This window comes from Rhinolophus hipposideros (genome assembly GCF_964194185.1).
Source record: "Rhinolophus hipposideros genome assembly, chromosome: 9".
In the NCBI taxonomy this organism is placed as follows: Eukaryota; Metazoa; Chordata; class Mammalia; order Chiroptera; family Rhinolophidae; genus Rhinolophus; species Rhinolophus hipposideros.
Window position 1 is genome coordinate 90,371,668 of NC_138055.1, and position 14,722 is coordinate 90,386,389.

A 14,722-nucleotide genomic window follows, 5' to 3' on the forward strand; every position below is an offset into this window, starting at 1 on the left:
TTCTAAATTTAAGACTGGATTCAACCTGTCAACTCTCCAAAAAGACCATCAGAATAAGCTGGTGCTCAAACTAAGCCAAGTTTATTATGCAGTAAGAGTGAACATTGCCCTGAATAAGTCCTAGTGGTGTTTTAGAAAGGAGAGGTTATAGATGGAGATTTACAGGGTTTTGGGGTCTGTGTTCTAGTGGTTTAAGGCAGGTCTTTCAGTACAGAGAACAGATTGGCATTGACCAGAAGTCAGTGATAGGATAGTTTAGGATTGGTGAAGTGAGTGTTATGAGCAGATATTTGATAAGTGAGCAGGTTTGTGCAAATAGTAGATATTCATTATGATCCTCGACTAATCATGTCACTTCTTTGAAAGTCTATCCATGACTGGTTATTGAACATGTTATTCATTTAATGTACAAGACAGGAGTGTATAGTTGTGTTGCTTTCCAGTAATAAACCTATGTGGCTTTTTATAAAAATAATCAAAAAGAGGGATAAAGATAAAAGTGAAGTGAAGGAAAGATGTGAAAAAGATAATGCTGGAAGTTAAAAGTCAAATCCACCATAAATGGAATTGTAGAAGACATAGCCAATTGTGGGAATGTTGACACTGCCACCATGGAGTGATTTTAGATTTTCAGCCAGAGGAACTTAGGAACAAGTATGCAGGCAAACTTGTCAACATAAATGTGTTTTTGACAAAAAAGGATGAAGATGTCCAGAGAAGTGATGCAGGCAAAAGAGTCAAATTAAAGGAACTCAAAAATATTTCGTGACACTGAAAGCGCAAAGAATAAAATGTTGAAAGTTGATTCAAACTTAGGAGTCTGACAGTTTGCCAAGGCACAGGAAAGATGCCCATTTGGTATTGTGAGTTACCCAAGAAGGCGCAAGCACTGTTCCAGTTACTCTTGGCAAGGTTTTTATGAATAAATAAATGTCAGTGTTTCTGTTTTAAAATACAACATACTATATAAATACTAATTTTACTATTTTTTAATTTCCCTGTACATTTAAAACTGGCAGTTTTTAGTGTTTTGACAAAATTTTTTAAGCTCATGAAATAGTCATTTGGTTAAGATTGTTTTACGTGATGGGGGCTTGCACAGTCATTTTTTACTATCCTGCATTACCGTGCAAAGCAAGGTCTGCCTGTATGTGTTGTGGTTTTTTTGTCCAAATGTCTATTACCTACAAAATCAGGCAGTTTCATAACTAGAAAGCAGTACAAATAGAAAGAATAGAGTCTGAACTTTGGAATTATGTGGACCTCAGTTGAACTTCTGACTGGCACTTTCTAATTGTGTGACCTTGAACAAATCCCGTAACCTCAGGTTCCTCTATAATGGTACTGCTCAGTGAATACTTTAAAATGTTTTTGAATGCATGCTGCCCAGGTAACCCTGACACGAGTAACCACTTATTATTAGTAAGTAGCCCACTTATTTATTAGCATCCTTCACAGTGAAGGATCTAATAAAATATTTCTTTCTGATGTAAACACATAATAATGGATTGTGGCATGTATAATTTGAAGTGTGTAGACCCTCTCGTCATTTATTTAGATCAGTTTCTCAACCACTGTTGTCATTTGGCCAGATAGTTATTTGTTGTGGGAACTGTCCTTTGCACTGTAGGATGTTTAATAGCATCCTGGTCCCTCCTACAAGATACCAGCAGCATTCCCCATAGGTGCCAACAAGTAAAAATGACCCCACAATTGACAGATGTTGGGGGCGGGGCATGCAAAAATTGCTCCTAGTTGAGAACAGCTCCTTTAGACTTTTAAAGTCTTTTCTCAATTTTTCTCCTTTCCTGTTTCCCTTATTTAGTGTGGTCTTTTCTGTTGCCAAGTAGTTTCTAAATGCACATTTAATAATGCTAAGCTTGCCCCGCCTCTGTTATCATTTCAGTGCTCACCTTTGCCTTCCAGATAAAGCCTAAAGCCCCTTAGTATCAGAAGCCTTTAAGGAGCTGATTCCTACCCAACTGCACTTCCATTCCTCCCCACAGCCTAGTTTTTAAAAAACATTTTATTGGGATAATTTAAAAATACCCAAATCTTAAATGTATAGCACAGTGACACTACATATGTGTGACCACCACACGGATGAAGATTCAGGCTATTTCCACCACTCAGCACTTCTCTTAGGCCCCTTTGCACAGTAAGTAACCCCTCTCCATCTCACCTTCTCAGGTTACCATTGTTCTGACTTCTCCCACAATAGTTTTACTTGTTGCTGAACTTACTACGGAATCACACGATACACACATTAGTCATGATCGGCTTCTTTCACTCAGCATGCTTTTGCTACTTATCCATGCTGCCTGTGTGTTAGTAGGTTGTTTTGTTTTTATTACAGAGGAGTATTCCATTTTACATTTTATATATATATATATATATATATATATACATATATATATGTATGTATGTATGTATGTATGTATGTATGTATAAGTATACGTATCACACTTGTTTATTTTCTTGATAGGCAATTAAGTTGATTTTGTTTTTTGACTATTCTGAGTAATGCTCCTATGGACCTCTTTACCTTCCTTCCTAAATTATTTTCTTAGTATGGTGAAATATATAACAAAATTTGCCCTTCTAAAATATGTAACATAAAATTTGCCATTCTCACCACTTTTAAGTTGGTGAGCACTAATTCAGTGGCACAAATTACATTCTCAGTGTCGTGCAAGCGTTACCACTATTTACATTTTCATCTCCCCAGACAGAAACTCTGTACCTATTAGGGAATAGCTCTCATTCCCTCCTCCTTCCAGCCCAGCCCTTGTGAACTTCTCATGTCCGTTCTGTCTCTGTGAATTTGCCTGTTCTAGGTATTTCATAGGAGTGGAATGGTACAGTATTTGCCCTTCGTATGTGGCATAGTTCATTTAGCGTAGTGGGTTCATCCATGTGGCAGTACGTGTCAGAACTGCATGCCTTTTTATGACTGTGTAATATTCTATTGTATGTGTACGACACATTTTATTTGTTGTGTCATGCCTTTTCTTTCCTCTGTGCTTTTGGGTACTTGCTATTACCTTTACCTGTCATGCCTTTCCCCTCTCCTGTCTGACTCTTCAATATATTTTTCAGGGCTTGGTTCAGATGTTACCTTTCTGGAAAACTTCCCAACAGTGCCAGAGTTAAGTGTTTTCTCTATTTCATCGGACCTTTTTCATACTATTCACCAGCTCATTGCCGTAGTTACTTACATGTTATCTCCACTAGGTTGTAATACCTGCGTTAACGTTCTCAGTATCTGCTCCAGCATTATAATAATAAAAGACCATCGTTTATGTATTGCTTTCCGAGTCCTAAGCCCTATGATAGATTTTTTATTTATTATCTTTGATCCTTAAAACAGATGTGCTGTGTAGGTACAGTATTGTAAAACCCTTTCACAGATGAGGAAACTAATGCCTAGAGAGACTGTGAAATCTTGTCAGAGATTACAGAATTTATCAGTAGTCAATGTTTATGTAGCATCAGAGTCACTCTTAATTTGTCACGGCAAGCCACCTTTTCCTCCAAAATGTTTGGTTAAATGCATAAACACTACTTTGGCCCCTGGCTGGTGTTGGATCCAGACCATACATCCTACATTCTGGATGTACTTCTCTTTTTTCCAATACACATGTATCAGCGCTGCTGAAGACACAAAGCTGTTCTTTCCCCAACAGCAGTGTCATTGTCGCCCCCCGCCCCCATGACTGGGAAGTTGAACCATTCACCTCTTTTCTGTAGAGCTGTGTGGCGGGGAGGCGCCTGCAGGGAGGCCCCCTCTCGCTTCCTCAGCGACGTCTGTGATGCTCGCTTAGGCGTGTGGACGCCCTTTCTTTGGCCAGTGAGGCTGGCTCACCTTCTCCTGCCATGAGTCCTCTGTGGGTCCACTCGCATTCACCTGGTATAGTCCAAAGTAACTGCTTGTAACTATCCCAAAACGAACCAGGTTTTGCTTAGTCAGTACAGGAAACATTTAACTGCGATGCTGTTTATGTGCTTATCTGTTCCGTGGGAACTGCTGACACAATTTATTTGTACAAGAATTAAGATTAAATCCTTTTTTTTCCTCTGTGAAGAATCAGATACATGTTAAACATGCATAAATATTTGAGCCATTTTATATTTCATGTATAAATTTATATTTTATACTTTAAAATCAGTCTGCTAATCAGTCAAGCTGTTGTCTATTTTTCAGTGTTCATGGAATTTTATCATTTTTATTTTATGTATAATTAGGCACAATCCCGTTTAATTTTTTATTGAAAATCTTTTAAAGCATGAATTTAGCCATTGTGTAAATATATAAAATATTGCACTGAGCTGTTCTGAGGGCCATGGGGAAGAAGGCAAACATAGACACTTAAAATCTAGTTTAGGAAATGATACACTAAAAATGTATGATTCTCTTAAACATTAAATAAGACAGTATTTGTCAGTACAAGAGCTGTAATCAGAGATTATATTAGTTGTCCAGTAAAGGGTACAGACTTTTAAGTGCTAAAGAAGTTCAGGAGAGGTTGCTATGGGTTAGGTAGGGCATACATTCTCTGGTGAAAATTACTTCTCATTTGCAGGGAGTGAAAAACTCTTCAATAATGTAATGCTTTGTAACCCTCCAAAGGGCCACGGCACATAAACAGATACATGTGTGTCTGTGTTATTAAAATTTTATGGGGACAGGAGAAGCAATCCAAAAATGTTGGGGGGTGTATGGGGGGAAGGTGGCAACCATGAAAGAAAGGTTGAGGAAAGCTAGGCTGGGTAGTTAAGGAAGATTTTTAAACAAGAAATATGATGGGATGGGCATTGGAGGATAGATAAGTAAGTTTTAGGTAAGTAAAGAAGAGGGCAGGTGTTTTATTGGTAAGAGTGTAGAGAAGCTAGTTGAAGCTAGTTTCATAGGAGAACATAATTTATAAAAAACTGGTGTTGGGGGTGTAGCATGTCTCACATGCTGCTTGGTAGCCTTTAGTTGTCTTGAAAAGTGAAGAGTAGGAAAATCAAATCTTAGGATCTTTTTAAACATGTGTAAATTCAGGTGTTGTGGTCGATTACCTGTTGCCTCCGCATGTTCATCCTTTCCACGTAGTTTCTGATGGGAGGTGGAGCGTCAGTTCATCACGCAGTCACGAGTGGTGCTTTTATCCAGCAGACTCTTCGTAGAAATGGAATTACAGTTCTCTCGTGATGTCATTATTCACAGAATAGTAAATAAGTAATAAAATTATTTACAGAATCACAGAACTTTAGAGAATGGAGAAGACTGTAGAGATGGTTTAGTTTAAACTCCTCCTTTTAGATAGAGATGAGAAAATTGAAGCTTAGAAAGGTTGAGAGACCTACATAAAGTCTCATCGGTATTAGTTACTACTTGGATCTCCTGACTTCTATCTAGTCCACTGTCCTTCTCACAGTGTCATTCTGTCTAAACTAGTGTGAAGCTTGATCTGGAAACAAATGGTAATATTAGCGATTTATCCCTTAAGGTCTAACCAGATTGTCATTTCTTCCTCCTTTTCCCCAAATTGATCATTTCCTCAAAGAATGTAGAAAGACAGTGGGTGCTGGAGCTTTTTACATTTTTTGCGTTACTTGTTTTAACCTTGGGCAACTTATTTAACCTCTTTGCCTAATGTTCTTTATATGTTAAGTTAGACAACTTATCTAATAAGGGGGTTGTCAGGTATAAAGCCCTTTCCTTTGTGCTTCACATAGTTTAAGAATTTAGTAAGAATTTTTTTAGTAAGAATTTTTTTCTTTTCCCCTAGAGCACTTACCACATTGTATTATGATTATTTATTTTATAACCAAGCAGGATTCTTCAGTGATTCCTGAACTTTACATATTTAATTATATTATGTAGTCTATGAATATAATTCTTTTTAAAAAAATAATTTTTAATTACAGTTGACACATTATTTTATCATGTACAACATTCATGAATATAATTCTTAAAAAACAAACCATTCAGTGGACCCCAGGAGTTTGCTACTGAAACAAACAGGAATGTTGTTACAGTTCATTTGTCTATCAGAAAAGAACTGAGTAACTATTCTTTGTGTTTAATATTCTTAATTCTATAATAAACTGACTTTACTTCCTATATTGTTACTTGTCTTGGGCCTTGTTTTGACCTTAAGAGAATTTCATTATAATTCTTCCAGGGAAGTGTATCTATTGATTGTTTCATGTGGCTCCTGGTCTCTATCCCTGATTGTTGCTCTAATTGCCTTACAGAGATCTGAGGAACACGAGTCTAACGATGAAGCCTCTCAGGAAGAGGAGGGGTTTATGGGTATGTCCCCTCTCTTACAAGCCCATCATGCTATGGAACGAATGGAAGAATTTGTTTGTAAGGTAAGATGGCAGTTTCTTGTCATTCCATGCTATGTGATTAGCCCTCTCAAGTAGAAACCTTTAAGGACAGTGGCAGTACCTTACCCTTTGGTTTGCTTTGGGGATAATCTGTGGGAAAACAGAGACAGAAGCAATCTCATGATTTTAACCCTGTTCGAGGCATAATGCATTTGCCTGCAGCAGCCATGATATTTTGGGGAAGCTAGAACATCCAACTGGGAAACAGGTCTTTCCTGATGTACGTTAACAGACCTGAGATCTTACTGATCATTTAGATAAGACGGGATAAAACAAGATTGGGGATGGTTGATGCCTGGAAATACTAAAATGCCATCTCCAAGTCCCTTGACTCTATTCTGCTGTTTGACTGTGATGGCAAACGTGATACTTTCTTGGGGTTCTAGCGGTAATCAGAGTACTCTTTAGATAGAAATTTCCCAATTTTCATGCATATCTAATATTTTCAGTTTAACTGGTGTATTTTCTGTCTGTAAGATTTTTCTTCCAATTCATTATCTGATTCATTAGGACCTACTGTGGGAATAATTGGGGTTGCTTGCTTAGAGAAAATAGTCAGGGACACTAGTAAATTTATAACTGTTTGCTTAATCTGATCAATCAGGGCCCTGGCAGGTATGATCTGAAGTCAACATAAGTCTGTTAATGTGTATATAAATTCATTTATTAAACATTTCTGGCGAACTCTTGATGATTTAGAGAGAAATTTTTGTGACTCAGTTTTTTCATGGGTTTTATGAAACCAATACTTCATACATGTGGTCTTATATCCTGAAAACTAAATTTAGGTGTTTTTGCATTCACAGTGACACTAGAAATAATCGGGGCCAATTAACTTAGAATGCTATACTTTGGACCATAGGATGAGAAGAGAACATTATAATCTGAATACAGATATTCCTTCCAAGATAAAGGGATGGGCGGGAGAATAGCGGGGGAGGGGTATAAACATTTGTGGGTTTACTTAGAAGCCCAGGAAATTTTAATCAGTGTTTGAAAGTTGGTGAAGAAAAAGCCAAGCAAAACACTAGATCCATTCTAGTGATGGCTGACTCAGGAGAATTAGCGCAGAAGGATACAAAAGATTTATTTTTTTCAAAAAGCAAGCTTGGTGTTAAATCTCTCAAAGTTGAGTATTTAGTGTCGGGGCCATTAGGGATTTTTAATATTTATATATCAGTGGGGTACTGTAGCTAACTTGACTGCCGTTTTGTTCTCTTTCTGAACTAAGAGTAAAGAATAAAGAAGAACTTTCAGTTTAACACCTCATGGGAGAATAAATACGGCTCTTTTTTCCCTGCAAACTATGATTTACTGAGGGAAAATAAGTGGGGCACAAATATTGATAAACCATTCGCTTATCATCCCCTAGCAGTTTGTGCATGAGAGCAAAATGAAGAGGCGTCATGTTACATGGTGTGCTCCGGGGCTGCTCTCCCTGCCCGGCTATGAAAACCGTACTTGAAAACTAACCATGTCCAGTGACATAAGGATTCTGCTTCTGGTTTGGAAACAAGTAAACAGAGACAGTTTAAAATGGAGTGCCCTGTGGCCTTGCTGGTGTACTTTCCCTTTAAGAAAAGCTTTTCTTCTAGGAATAGGGGAAATATAAACATTTTAATCTTTATAGAGTGTCCAAGTTTGATCGTGATCTCTTTTTTTTTAACTTTTTTATTGGGGAATATTGGAGAAGCAGTGTTTCTCCAGGGCCCATCAGCTCCAAGTAGTTGTCCTTCAATCTAGTTGTGGAGCTTGCAACTCAGCTCCAAGTCTAGTCTCTGTTTTCAGTCTTAGTTGCCGGAGGTGCAGCCCACCATCCCATGTGGGAATTGAACTGGCAACTCTGTTATTCAGAGCTCGCACTCTAACCAGCTGAGCCATCCGGCTGCCCCTTGATCTCTTTTTTTTATTCAGCCATCAATTGCTGTTATTTCACCAGCATAGCCTGGCCCATATGGAAATAGGAGGTGTACTGTTTTTTAAAAAAATGTTTTGTGCGTTATATGGTCTAATACAAACCCAGTGGACCATTGCTAAGATGTTTGATTTAGGCAGTGTTTTTGTCAAGCTTATAAATCAACATGTCTTCGTCCAAGCTGTGACCTGCTCTTTTTTCCCCAGGTGGTAAGGATTCCTGTTAGGGTTGACATTTGGCTGACTCCAAGTGGAGAATGAGGGTGCAGTGTCTATTGAGTATAACACTAATTCTGTATAATTAATTAGAAAGTACAGCTCCCTGGCTCAGATTTTAGGCCACTAGAATGCTTAGACCCCTAGAAACAGTGGCGGGAATCACCCTGACATTACCTGTGCATATAGCTAGTAAGAAACTAGTTCTCTGTTCTCTGGGACTAGGGAACGGGAGCACGCGAGCCTTCTGTCTGTGGTAACAGTACGTAGCTGTGGTTGCCCACTGCGCGCCGCTGGGAGCGTGTAAGGACTCATGTGTCTTCCTCTTCCTCTCAGAAAATAAAATTCTCCCAAAGGAAAACTGAGCTGCAACATCTTGTAAAGTTAATCTCCTTTTAAGGTAACTGTCCTTTTAAACCTCACCAGGTTTCAATTAGATAAAAGAAATTGAGTATCTTGGTGTCTGTCTCTCTCCACTGTCCTATAGAAAGATGTCAAACAGCCGTTTGTACAAGTGGTGGTCATGTTAGCGGTAGGCACTACAAATCTAGTCTTTTGGCATTATTTTATTTTATTGGATGTTAGGAACAAGCATAGAACGGCCAGAGGAGCACCCATAACCAGAGGCCTCAGGTTTTGAGTTGGAAGGTGAGGAGGGAAGCGGGGAGATGGGTGGAGAGAGTTGGTGAATTTTAAGAGCATATTAAGAGGGCCATTTCTGTTCTTAGATTTAGTCCTCCCTTTGGAGTTACACATAGAACTGTCAGGAAGGATTCAGGAGAGCAGAGAATGGGAAGATGTTGTGGACAAAAGGAGTGGGCACAGTAGCTGGTAACTCACTGGGAATCTTTCTGAAGCACAGCAGAGACAGAACCCCTTTTGTGTGGCCACCCGTGTTGTTTGTCACAGGAACCCTGAGGAGCGCAGAGTAGGGTCAGTGAAGCCGAAGCCTGTAGGCCTACCACGTGCCTGGTATTTTTCCTTCCATTTTTCTGGCTAGCAGGAGCAAGTTAGTTTAGGATTAGTGATCCTTGTGGTGTCAGCTGTCTGCTTGAGAGACATTAAAAGAAGCAGAGTACGGAGGTTGACAGACTTTCTAAGGAAGGGATACCAAACTCCTGCTCTGCTCCCTTTTCCTTTAGAGTCCAGTGGGGGGAGGGACAATGAGGAAAAGGTAGAAAATGGGGATGAGGGCAAAGGGGTTTGAAGGACAGCAAAGGCTTAGCTTCCTTGCCATCTCACCAGCACCAGGAGGGGGGATTAGCCATAGATTCTCCAGTAGCCTCTGGGTCCATCAGGGTTAACCACCTGTGGGTGGAGGCTGGCCTTTGCTAACTCATTCATGAAGTCCTTTGGGTCATTCTGTTTGTTCCTCCTAACTTCCTTACGAAGTAATCGAAGCACTATTCTCATTTTGTAAATGAGGAAACTGACTGAGTCTTGGTGATTTTGTGACTCAAGCTCGTTCAACTAGTTAATGACAGATCCAAGGTTTTCTGACTCCTATGCACTTTCTTTTCTGCTTAATGTTTGCTGTGGGAGGAAGAGAAGAGAGTAAAGGGAGAAGGAGAGATTTTAGCAAAAGGCACAAAAGTATGATTCTGTGTAGTTCCTTTTCCACCCATAGGAATGTTAAGTTTAAAAATGGTCGTATTTAATATCACAGGGATTTCTCAGAGGTAAAGTCTATTTTGAAGGATGAAGAAGGGGAGTCTGTGGGTGAGACTCTGGACTCCTCACCCCACTTTTAGCCAGACTGAAACAAGTTGGAAATCACTCTCAAGGGCATGCTCTATAAGTTCACTTGCTGTTGTCCCTTTTACAAAGAAAAGTTCTCATTTAAAACATATCTTTCTTGATCAATCTGTTTTTTTTAAAACTCAGAATATAGGACGTTATACATTTTGAATGTGTTTGTCTTTCTAAAAGTAAATTATATTTCTCATAAAAAGATGTAAGAGATAGGGTAAGAGATTGTTATTTGGTACCAGAGTTGCTAAACTGACAATTAAAGCCCTCAAGGTATTTGGTAACATTCTTCTTCCAGGTATGGGAAGGTCGATGGCGAGTAATCCCTCATGACGTGCTCCCAGACTGGCTAAAGGATAACGACTTCCTCCTACACGGACACCGGCCCCCAATGCCTTCTTTCCGGGCCTGTTTCAAGAGCATTTTCAGAATACACACGGAGACAGGCAACATCTGGACACATCTCTTAGGTATGTGATATCCGTGGTGGAATGAGTTGGTCATTCACTTTATTTCCCATAAAGTTGGTGGTATAGATGGAAGTTAAAAGTGTATTTGGGATTTGCCCTTTTGATTTCTGGATTTCTAATGATGCAGTTTCACTGATTTACTCTGTGGTTATCCTAGTTTGCAGTATGATTTTATTATATCTAAGTCATATTTTTCTCTACTAGATTTTCAGACAGTGTCTGAACGAGGTCAAGGGAAAGGTGCCATGCAAAATATGGTATAATATGGTAAGGAACAGTGAGGGGAAGGTAGTTATTTATTTAACAGAAGTAAGCTGGTTTTTCAGTCGTTACTTAGGATATTCACAATTTCAGTTTGGCTTGAAGTAGAATGTAATGTGTAATATTTTTGTCCATCATGATTGTATATTAAACAAGGAATATAATGAGGGAAAGAATAATCTTTTCAACAAATGGTATTGGGGGAAACTGAATAGCTACATGTTAAAGAATGAAATGGACTCCTACCTCACACTATATAAAAATATGCCAAATGAATCAAAGACCTAATCATAAAGAATTAAAACTATAAAACGATTAGGAGAAAACATAGATATAAATCTTTGTGACCTTGGGTTAGGTTACAGTTTCTTAGAACAGACATACGCAACCAAATGAAAAGTGGATAAATTGGACTTCATTAAAATTAATAATTTTGTATGTCTAAGGACATAATCAAGAAAGTGAAAAGCTAACCCACAGGATAGGAGAAAATATTTGCAGAACGTATATCTGAAAAGGGTATGGTAAAGAACTCATATAACTAAACAGTAAAAAGACAACACAATAAAAAAAAATGAGTAAAGCATCCAAATAGATCTTCAAAGAAGATCTACAAACGGCCAATAAACACATGAAAAATTCCTCAACATCATTAGTCATTTTGGGAAATGCAAATTGAATACTTTGAGAAATGCAGTGAAATACTACTTCACACTCACTAGAATGTCTGTAATCAAGAAAATGGAAAACAACAAATCTTGGCCAGGATGTGAAAAAATAACAACTTTCATAGACTGTTGGTGGGAATGTGAAATGGTGCAGCCCCTATGGAAAACAGCTTGGTAATTCCTCAAATAGTTAACAGAGTTACCAGCAATTCTCTTCCTTAGGGATATACTGAAGAGAATGGAAAACATGTTCACAGATAAACGAGTGCACAAATGTTTTTGGCAACATTATTTATAATAGCCAGAAAGTGGAAACAACCCAAATATCTGTCATCTGATGAATGGATAAATAAAATGTGGTATATCCATATATATGAAATATTACATGATATTGATACATGCAACAACATGGGTGAGCCTTGAAAACATTATGCTAAGTGGAAGAAGCCAGACCAAAAGGCCTCATATTATATGACCTATATACATGAAATGCCCAGAATGGGGAAAATCCAGAGACAGAAAGGAGGGTAGTGGTTTTCTAGGGTGGGGATTGGAGAAAGGGAGAGGACTGTAACAGGCATTCTTTGGGGGGGGTGATGAAAATGTTCTGGTATTTAACGGTAGTGATGGTTGCACAATCTTATAAATACAGAGTTCCCCAATATCCAGGGGGGATACGTTCTAAAACCCCCAGTGGATGCCTGAAACCATAGATAGTACCGAACCCTATAACCGGGGGTGCCAAAAAATGTATACAAGTGACACTTTGGTCAGTGTTGCTCAATCAGAAGTGTCTAGACGCTGATGGTAACACTGTGAGCACCTCTTGTAATTGCAGAAGTCAAACGTAACTTGTATTCATCTTTTGTTATCAGCATATATTGAGTATTACAATTAATACAGTGTTTTCCTTTCTTAAAATGTGTACACATTTTTTTGGCACCCTCTGTAAGTACTGTTTTCCCTATACATACGTACCTATGATAAAGTTTAATTTATGTATCAGGCACAGTAAGAGATTGACAACAAACACTAATAACAAAATAAAAACAATTATAACAATATATGGTAATAAGTTATGTGACTGTGATCTCGCCCCCCCCCCCCATAATGGATCTGATAACTGAGACAGCTACTAAATGACTAACAGGCAGGTAGCATATGCACACTGGAGAAAGGGTTGATTCACGTCACGGCGTGAGAGTTCATCACACTACTCAGAACAGTGCATAATTCAAAAGTTACGAATTGTTTGTTTCTGGACAGTTTTTATTTAATATTTCAGACTGCTGTTGACCGTGGGTAACTGAACCATGGAAAGCGAAACTGTGGGTAAGGGTTGGGGGGACTGTTGTATACTAAATAATTTCTGGCCTCACCCCATTTCACTTGCACTTCACATTTGATTTCCACTGTGCTCCCATATTCGTACCTGCTAGTACAGTGAGAATAGAATAGAGTATGAAATCAAGTTCATGCTCACTTCTAACTCCAGGGTAAATGTTCTATTAAACGAATCAAACAGAATCATTTAGTAAATGTCTAAATTCTTAATTTCTGTGCCTTCCTATGTTAAGTGGCCCTTCCCTAAGCAATAAGAACATCTTACTATGTCAAAAAGTTTAAAAGCTGGTTATGAACTAGACTAAGTAGGCATTTACTGTCCTTAATTCTTCAATCCATTGGGCCAGTTAGGACCACAGAAGCATAAGGTGCCCTGACAACTTCTTGGCAGGGTTTGGAGGTATTGGAATTCACTGCAAAAGTAAACACAAAATGGACTTTAAAAGCTGGGCTCCAGCATATGTGCCAAAAACTTTATAAATGAAATTTCATACTAGAGCTAGAAGTAGAAGTGGACTGATACAGTCTTCTAAAAAGCAGCATTGTCTGGTATGTTTTTGGGTTACGCTCGTTAGACAAATAAGTGATTATATTCTGCATACTTAGTTTCTGAAGCTGAGTAGTATATGATACCAACAGGGTTTGAAATAGCCAACATTTTGGATAAGCTTCAGTATTTAGAAAAATTTTCTAATGGAACTTTTCGATCCATTGTGATTGTGAAGGATTGACAACATAATCAACATATAACACTATCTCTTCAAAAGGATAATCTTTTCTCTCTCCCCTGGACTCCATCCCTAGGTTGTGTGTTCTTCCTGTGCCTGGGGATCTTTTATATGTTTCGCCCAAACATCTCCTTTGTGGCTCCTTTGCAAGAGAAGGTGGTCTTTGGATTATTCTTCTTGGGGGCCATTCTCTGCCTTTCCTTTTCATGGCTCTTCCACACAGTCTACTGCCACTCAGAAGGGGTCTCCCGACTCTTCTCTAAGTAAGTATCTGTAAGGTCCATATTTTGATCAATAATTTAGCTCTTGTTCTGGGGAAAGAAACATGTAGTGAGCAGTCGTTTTAACCCTGAATGGATTTGTGTTTCTTTCCTAGACTGGATTACTCTGGTATTGCTCTTCTGATCATGGGAAGTTTTGTTCCTTGGCTGTATTACTCTTTCTACTGTAACCCACAACCCTGCTTCATCTACCTGATTGTCATCTGCGTGCTGGGCATCGCGGCCATTATCGTCTCCCAGTGGGACATGTTTGCCACCCCACAGTATCGAGGAGTGAGGGCAGGTAAGAGCATGTGGAGGCTTTACATTGGCCATTTAGTTATTTATCAGTCGTTTACTAAAGGTCCACATTTGCCAAACATTATGCTTTACACTTGTGATGCAAAGAAGAATAAATCACGGTTCCTGTTCTTGAGGTGCTCGTGATGTAAAAGTCTTCATTCGTGTCGTAAAGCATTGGAGGTGAGGGAGGGGTTGTGGCGAGTTGTGTGAGCTGATGTGCAGCTTACTTCAGTGTGTGGCCACGCCCTCTGGTGAGACAGGGCTCTGCAACCCTTGTAAAATTAATGATTCTGCTTACTCTCTGCTTGAAGTGTCCTTTTCTGTAGTGAGTTTTTCTGTTTTGTTTTCCTTTGTATTTTCATTTTAAAGTACGTAATCTGCTTAGGTAAATAAGACTTCCCTTCATACTGATTGTGTTCTAGTAA

The 14,722-nt window shown here is 38.8% G+C and overlaps 1 protein-coding gene across 8 annotated transcripts in view; it reads left to right on the top strand.

The window, feature by feature from the left end:
- Positions 1-14,722, top strand: part of ADIPOR2 (adiponectin receptor 2) — a 71,127-nt gene that overhangs the window by 49,143 nt on the left and 7,262 nt on the right. For all 8 annotated transcript variants that reach the window (XR_013994096.1, XR_013994097.1, XM_081061225.1 and 5 more), the window contains exons 3-6: positions 6,247-6,366; positions 10,562-10,733; positions 13,811-13,997; positions 14,111-14,298. Coding sequence is in view for 6 of the 8 variants with exons in the window: in XM_081061225.1 (XP_080917351.1) it covers positions 6,247-6,366; positions 10,562-10,733; positions 13,811-13,997; positions 14,111-14,298 (667 nt within the window). In the remaining 2 variants the exon portion in view is untranslated. The remainder of the gene's footprint in view (positions 1-6,246; positions 6,367-10,561; positions 10,734-13,810; positions 13,998-14,110; positions 14,299-14,722) is intronic.